A 7,993-nucleotide genomic window follows, 5' to 3' on the forward strand; every position below is an offset into this window, starting at 1 on the left:
TTAGCATGTTGATACTCTTCAATAAGTCTATGTTGTTAATTTATGTTACAATGATCCACCTATATGGTCCAAAACTCTTACTTCTCTCGCACTCCACCTCGTGCATTTGAGCTATTGATTTGGACTTCAGACTACCCTTTCTAATCCGTTTGATACAATCATCACCAAGTTGATAATGGACAAAGCTGGTCAATCCGATCAGCTTTTTAGATTTACCAACCTGATCACTCTCTTTCCATAAAATAGCCCCATTATGTATAACTGATTCTACTGTCTAGTGAACTATTATAATCTGAAAGCTAGCATACTTCAGTTAAATAGGAATCCCCGTTACTTGAAATTAGACAACTTATAATTGTACTCATGTATATTTTTTGGGCATTATCTTAATTATGGCCGTGTTGTGACAGTGCCGATGGCAGTTTGTTCACTAAAAAAGGTGGTCTTTCCTTCTAGCTTTTGGGAGTGTTCTACACACTAAAATTGATTTTCTTTACTAATTTCATACTAGAGATGTCAATTGTGTTATCTTGTTGTTGTGATTGTGTAGGATATATAGAATTATTGTTCTTCTCCTCAATGGCTTTTTTCTTGGTATGCTTTAATTATTCATTGGGGTGTGCTTAACTCATCTCACAGGGATGGACAAGCGATAGCGATGATAGTGATAAGTTTGAGTGGAAAATTTATGGTGAGGCTGAACCATCATGGGCTCCGCCCTTGAGGAATATAGATGCTCCAGGCCCGTCCACACTTGTGCATGAGGTAGTAAATAATTGTGTACCCAATTATAAGAACTGGCCATGACTTGCTATTATTAGTGTCATCTTTTTTATGCAACTATCTAAAGGGTTCTAATCGGTGGGCCAATGAGGAAACATCATCTATTTATTTAATCAAGGCATATGTGAGAATGGGTTTCCCAAAAAAGATGGTTGTGAAGGGCATCAAGGAGATTGGTAATACTAGAAAACACTGATTCATTCCATTTGTCTTGTTATGTTTGCACCTTGTGTCTAACCAAGGCTTTTGATTTTGCTTTCAGGGCATAGTGATGGAAATGCATTGCTCGAGCTACTTCTCACATATAAGGTATTTTCCTTTGTGCGTTATTACTAACTTTATCACATGATGCTCTTGCTTCATGGTAGCAAGGATCAAATGTTAGGATCAGTGATGTCAAATGCAGGCACTTGAAGATGATGATGATCTTGATTTTGAGAATTCAGATGGTGATGACGACACTGGTGATACAGAGACCGACTCTAATGGTTCTAGTGACGAGGTCGATAATTCCTTTTCTCTAGTTTAGTAGTTGAGAATTCTTTAACCATATGTATGCTAATAAATGTGAAATCTTTAACATGCATACTTTGAGCACCCCCTGTACGTACTGTTTTAGCATTGTTTGTTTTGCTTCTAGCGTTTCATTGCTGTATAATTGCATTGTGAAGTTTGAGCACCCATTTTTTACATAGAATTATTATCATGTTTAAGTTTTATCGTGTAAGACTGATCATAGGAAGTATGCTTGAATACCATTAGGACAATATGTCTCCCACAAAGTAATCAAACGAACCTAAAAGGAGTAGAAACTAAATGTATTATTGGGTTGCTTGTTTGTCATTTTGATGAATTAGAACATTTATTTCTGTTAGACACCACTCCTTTTCTCATTAGTTCCTATACATTTGAATGTTAGTTACAAGACATATGATTTGTGGAGTTATGATGCTACAAGCAAATACTATTACATGTGTTGTAACCTGTAACCAAGAGATGATATACACATACTACAAGAACTTTAACCAACAGAAATCCCAAATTATGCATCACTTATTCTCTTTGATTTATTTTCTAGTCCATGATATAGTACACAATAGGACTTAGCTAAAAAGAGTTCATGAGAGATAGAAGCTAAGCTTGAAGACCGAGTTCTAAAGAAAGAAGCAAGAATATAGTTGGACCTAAATAATTCTATCATGCGTTGGAGTAAAGTTTGTGCTGTGACCCAGCTCACCACATTTCCATTGAATCTAAGGAGGCTTGGAAACTAGCATGTAGGTTAGTAAGAACATGGTCTTAAAGAATTAAACCACATTGTTCAACATTCTTATTTTGACTTTCAGTTACGCAAAATGAACATAATACCAGAAACGTTTATTACATATCGCATTAGTAGCATCAAACTTTCCCTCCATAAATAGCCTCAAGAAGAGTGGGAAATGCATATATGATGTTACTAATTTATGTTGTGATAGCTGAATTTCCTATTAGTTATGCAAATAAACTTTGCGAAGAGAATATCCTATTGTTCACTCTTATTCATGGCTAGATATATGTAATGCCTAAAAACCGGTAGAGAGTGTTTATTTTCTTTTACACATATACACCTGCTCAGCAAAAAAGATATTTCTTTATTGCTAGCAGGTGATGAACCTGAAATAGGGTGGATGGGAAATGTCGCAATGTCCTCCTGAAGACGTACACATGCATTTGCCTCATCATCCATCCGTTTTTTTCTTTCTATCACGAAAGCAACATGAAGAGACCAGATGAATGTGTTTTACCACTATTATGCATCCTGCATAGAGTGCCATTATATGAAAAAACAAAGTTAGACATGTACCTTCACTTTATTCCAGTCCATCACAACTAGTAATATAGGTAGTTGTTTCAAGCATAAATTGGGAAGCATTTGTTAATGCATATAGTAACTCTCGTAGTGAAGTCATCCTCAAATAGTATCAAAGAATAAGAAGTTGAGTCCTAAATTATTTCATTGATCTAGTTCTCGGTTAGTTTTCTATTTCTTGTTTCTTAGGTAGTCTGGGCTATTCATTTCTTGATCACTCATTAGTTGCAGGGCCCCCTCCTTTTCTCCGTCCCTATATGTGTCACCATGTAATCGTATTTCCCTATTAGCAGTCACTTATTTGGCATTAAGAAGTCAGTAAAATATAGCATGTTTTTTCTAATCTTAGTTTTTGTTGTACTTTTGTGTAGTTTCTACGGGAGATGTCAGAGAAGGACGAGAAGATCAAATCATTAGTAGACATGGGCTTTTCTGAAGATGAAGCAAATATGGCTATTACAAGATGTGGTATGACTCTTTTTGAAACGGTTGCCTTGACTGTCATTTTTTCAAGAAAAGGCATCTTATGCTATATATTTCTGTTTAAATTTCCTAGGTGATGTTGATCTATGGGAATTAGTTGATTCGATAAGTGCATCACGAATTACAGAAGATAGTCATTCCAGAAACTTATCTGACCACCAGGTACCTATTGGTTTGCTGTCATTTGTATATGAAAATACTCGCACTCTTCTAATTTGATTTAACAACACTGCAATATCTGTAAATTTGGCAGATCACAGATCGGTGCTTCGATTCATTTGGAGGGAGAAAGAAAGCAAGATTGATGGAAGAGAGCAAGAAAAAGAGGAACCGGTATGGAGGTAGAGCACAGGGAAATCAACCCTCCTTGGATGGTAGCCATGATGAACCAATGCCTCTCCCAAATCCAATGGTTGGGTTTAATTTGCCAGGTTATTTGCAACCATCAGTTACCAGAATACTTCCTAAACAAGATACTGGACCACCCTTTTTCTACTACGAAAATGTAGCCCAAGCTCCCAAAGGCGTATGGGCAACCATTTCAAGATTTCTTTATGACATTCAACCTGAATTTGTGGATTCTAAGCATTTGTGTGCAACCGCAAGGAAAAGAGGCTACATCCATAATCTGCCAATTGAGAATAGATCACCTCTTCTTCCTATGCCTCCAAAGACCATATTTGAGGCATTTCCTCATTACAAGAAGTGGTGGCCTTCATGGGACCTGAGAACACAGCTCAATTGCTTGCGAACAAATGTCGCAAGTGCGAAGCTGACAGAACGGATCGGGCGTGCTCTTGCAAGCTCGGACAGTCCACCGGCTCGAAGTGTTCAAAAATATGTCATGAATGAGTGTAGAAAAGGGAATCTTGTCTGGATTGGAAAGAACAAGGTTGCTCCATTGGAGCCTGAAGAGATGGAATATCTACTCGGTTTCCCAAAGGATCACACAAGGGGACTCGGCATCACGGAGAGATACAAGTCTCTCGGCAACACATTTCAAGTTGATACAGTTGCTTACCACTTGTCAGTTTTGAAGGTCATGTTTCCCAATGGTGTTAATGTGTTGTCCCTATTCACCGGTATTGGAGGAGGAGAGGTAGCTTTGCACAGGCTGGGCATCCACATGAAGGCGGTGGTTTCTGTAGAGATACGAAAAGCTAATAAGAGGATTTTTAGGGGTTGGTGGGATCAGACTCAGACAGGCACGCTCATTGAGATTGATGACGTAAAATCTCTGACTGATGATAGAATTGTATCATTTGTTAGTAGATTTGGCGGCTTCGACTTGGTAATTGGGGGCAGCCCATGTAACAATCTTGCCGGGTGCAACAGATACAACCGTGATGGGTTGGAGGGCGAGCAGTCTGCTTTGTTCTACCACTACTTCAGAATCTTGAACGCGGTCAAGTCAGCTATGGCGAGGATGTAGCCTAATTATTATAGCACCTATTTTATCCTTAAATAATTATATCTAGGAACCGCAACTTATCAGTGTATGAGCATTGAGTTGATGTTGTTTTCAAGACCAGAATTTGGTGGTTTGTGTAGATGAAGAGACTTCTTTTGTTTAGCTTCTTCATATAATTTCCCTATATACTTCAACATCATATCTTTTTCTGCAGTCAACCTGTAGACAAACCGGACATTTAATTTTCTATTTTTGAGCGCATCTTTCCTCTAGTAAATATTTTGATATAGTAGATACTGTACATATTGCACAGGAGAGAACTGGAGGAGTGGCTGGCACATGCACACAAATAGAAAGACACTGTTCATACGGGAATGCAGAAGACCTAGATAAAAATTCATAGATAGTCCTCTCTGTCCCTTTTCTAGGTAGTTTTTTCATTTTTCATACCAAGTTTCCTAAGCTGAAACGAAGAAAAGATCATTTCTAGTTCTTAGACCGTACTGATCCATTAAGCCCATAGAATTGTGAGAGTCACTACTTGGACAACTTACATGGCTTGGTTTCTGTAGATTTTGGATCTTGAGGTAGAACATGGCACAGACTATATTATCTCTCTCTCGGAGGGGTGTGGTAATGTGCTAGACGTTGCATCTGAACATAATCTTGCTAACTAACAGAGTTGAGTTTCTGTTGTTGCTATCATTCTTGGAGACTGCATCCAGAGAGGAAGTGGAGGATTTAAGACGAGTAAATTCAGGCTTTCCTATTTTTACTATTATGTTCTACATTTGTTTTCTCTTTCAGTTGTATTTTGAATCACTCAGAAAAAAATCAGGTTAATAAAGATTGTGTAGTGGCGGTGACAGATACCTTGATTGCCTCCAAAATCACCACAGATCCACAGTAAATAGAACTGAAACCTGCATTACTGTTCCTCTTCGTTGGAAGCCTCCTGATCCTCGTTACTTTGACCCCTGAAGCTTTGGCTCGCCATGGTGCATTGGACCTTCCCGTGAGTCTGAATATGAGTCATGTCATCTTGGAACTCAACGAAGGATAGATCAAGTATTACGCCTATTCTCCAGCAAATGGATGAGGATATTAGCTAGGGGCGTCCCATTTCTGGGTTCTTTCCTATTCATGTAAATAGAGTGCAAATTTGGCAGCTCTTATTACTGCAAAAGTTGCTTCCCAAACTGATCCCGGAAAGACTGGCCTCTTTTATCTAACATGACTGTGACCATGCTGATTCTATGATATAAGCTCATTGCTCTAAAATAACAAAATCCCGGGCTGCTGCTACTTCTGCTGGGAACCATGACGCGCTACGGTCCAAGCATCAGTGCGCCACGGGCTCACTGCAACAGGCCATCGTCTTACGCAATCGGGACGCACTAAGTTCTTTGTAGTACAAAGAGTTTAGATGTTACTCGCTCCGTCCGAAAAAGCTTGTCCCAAGCTTGTCCTCCAAATGGATGTATCTAGCACCAAACTAGTGTTAGATACATCCATTTGAGGGACAAGTTTTTCCGGATGGAGGGAGTAATTGCTAAGCCTTTACATGGCTGGATGAGTGATGAAAAGGAGATCGTCATAACAAGGAGAACAATTTTGGGAATGGAGTTTGAACTGATAAGAATAGCTTCAATAATGTTAATACTGTTGTGACATGAATAGAATAGAGGGGATATCTCAGAATGTAGCATGATCAATCAATTTAAAAGTGTCTTTCCCATTAATTGTAGAAGAATGTGTAAATATCAGTTGGAAATCTTCCCAGCCGCGAGTCACAGCTCGAAACAAATTTCAAGCTACAAGATTCAGTTGAAAACATGTTTGGAGTAGTTGAAGTATAAATGCATAGCATACCTTTCCCTATCAGCTTGAGCTTTTGAGTGAACTGACTGATACGTGCAGCTTTTACATGGTATCATAAAAATTGCAGCCCACTCGGTCCATGTTTAGGTTTGAGGAAGCCACGCGTGAGGGGGAGTGTTTAAGTATAAATGCATAGCCTTAAGGTTGAGCTTTTGGGTGAACTGACTGGTACGTACAGTTCTGCAGCAGTGACAAGTGAGGGATACTAGCAGGCAGAGTGATGCATTAACATGCTATAAGACTTAATTAAAACCTACGAACCGAAACTGCATGCCTTCATTGATTTCTATGATATTTTCGACAACTTATCATATAACACGCTATAGCATTTAGAAGAGGCCTCCTGCTAAGATCTTTAGCATGCTATTTAAAAATATGGATATTATTAGAGAATTATGAAATATAGATTACAAAAAAATTGGCATCTAATGATACAATTTTCACAGTATCAACAACAAAAAATATAACGAGTTCATATTTGCTCGCTTCCTCCCTTTGCATGACGTGTGATGCTTGACAGCTATGCCAAGCCCAACACTATTATTATCACCAGCACACACTTTACCTTACCTCGTCCTTATCCTTCCACTTGTCCACTAAGAGTCTGAGATTCGTATTGCACATAAGAACTGATAACTGGTCTTCTATACAGCCGCACATGGAAACAGAGCACCATTATGTTACAAACCGAGGTGACACACACTTAATTGTAATCCCATTCTAATCTCATCATCTAGGGCAGCGAGGGATCGATGAGCGCGCCATTGCCGCCAGATAGAAGAGGTTATTTGCCCCACTGTATTGGTCTGTTTATATAGTACATGTACATGTTCAGTTACAAGTCACTAGGAGGTGGATAATCAAGAGAGAGGTCTCTAGATCTTCTACATTCTAGCACTAAGTTCTAATTGCTAGACAGCACTAACTTGTCACATTTGACACACCCCCTCAAGATTGAGATTGCGACCACATCAGTCTAGCATCAGCTTCATGCACAGTTTGGTGAAGACATCTGCGACCTGATCTACTAAAGCTATGAGCCGAACCTCTAGAGCTCCTAGTGCTACCTTCTCTTGGACAAAGTGGAACTCGACCTCGATATGTTTTGTCCTTGCATGAAACACCGGGTTCATTGTAAGATAGGTAGCTCCAAGGTTGTCACGCCATAGTACACGAGGGTGCGGCTGCGTTATGTGCAACTCATTGACTATACCCAAGTAACTTCGGCACCCCCATTTGCGAATTCCTTGTACTCAGCCTCTGTAGATGAGCGTGACACGGTTGGCTGTTTCCATGCGCTCCAGGAAATTAAGGTTGGTCCAAAGAAGGCCGCAAAGCCACCGGTTGAGGACCGATCATCAGCGCATCCAGCCCAATCCACATGTGTGAAAACACTCAAAGGTGTAGATGTTGATCTCCGTATACTGAGTACAAAGGATATTGTCCTCTTGACATAGCGGAGAATTCGTTTCACAGCTTCCCAATGGACCTCGGTGGGTTGAGCCAAGAACTGACAAACCTTGTTGACGGCAAACGAAATGTTGGATCTGGTGAGTGTCAAGCATTGTAAACCACCTCCAGTA

At 39.6% G+C, this 7,993-nt stretch overlaps 1 protein-coding gene across 1 annotated transcript; it reads left to right on the forward strand.

Annotated features, from left to right (window-relative positions):
- Positions 1-415: 415 nt before the first annotated feature.
- On the forward strand, positions 416-4,550 carry LOC123057182 (DNA (cytosine-5)-methyltransferase DRM2-like). The gene is made up of 8 exons (XM_044480286.1): positions 416-421; positions 640-756; positions 851-959; positions 1,046-1,092; positions 1,190-1,285; positions 3,007-3,103; positions 3,192-3,280; positions 3,372-4,550. Exons 1-8 carry the CDS (start codon positions 416-418, stop codon positions 4,548-4,550), a joined length of 1,740 nt encoding a protein of 579 aa, XP_044336221.1.
- Positions 4,551-7,993: the final 3,443 nt, after the last annotated feature.

This window comes from Triticum aestivum, chromosome 3A (genome assembly GCF_018294505.1).
Source record: "Triticum aestivum cultivar Chinese Spring chromosome 3A, IWGSC CS RefSeq v2.1, whole genome shotgun sequence".
Taxonomy (NCBI): domain Eukaryota; kingdom Viridiplantae; phylum Streptophyta; class Magnoliopsida; order Poales; family Poaceae; genus Triticum; species Triticum aestivum.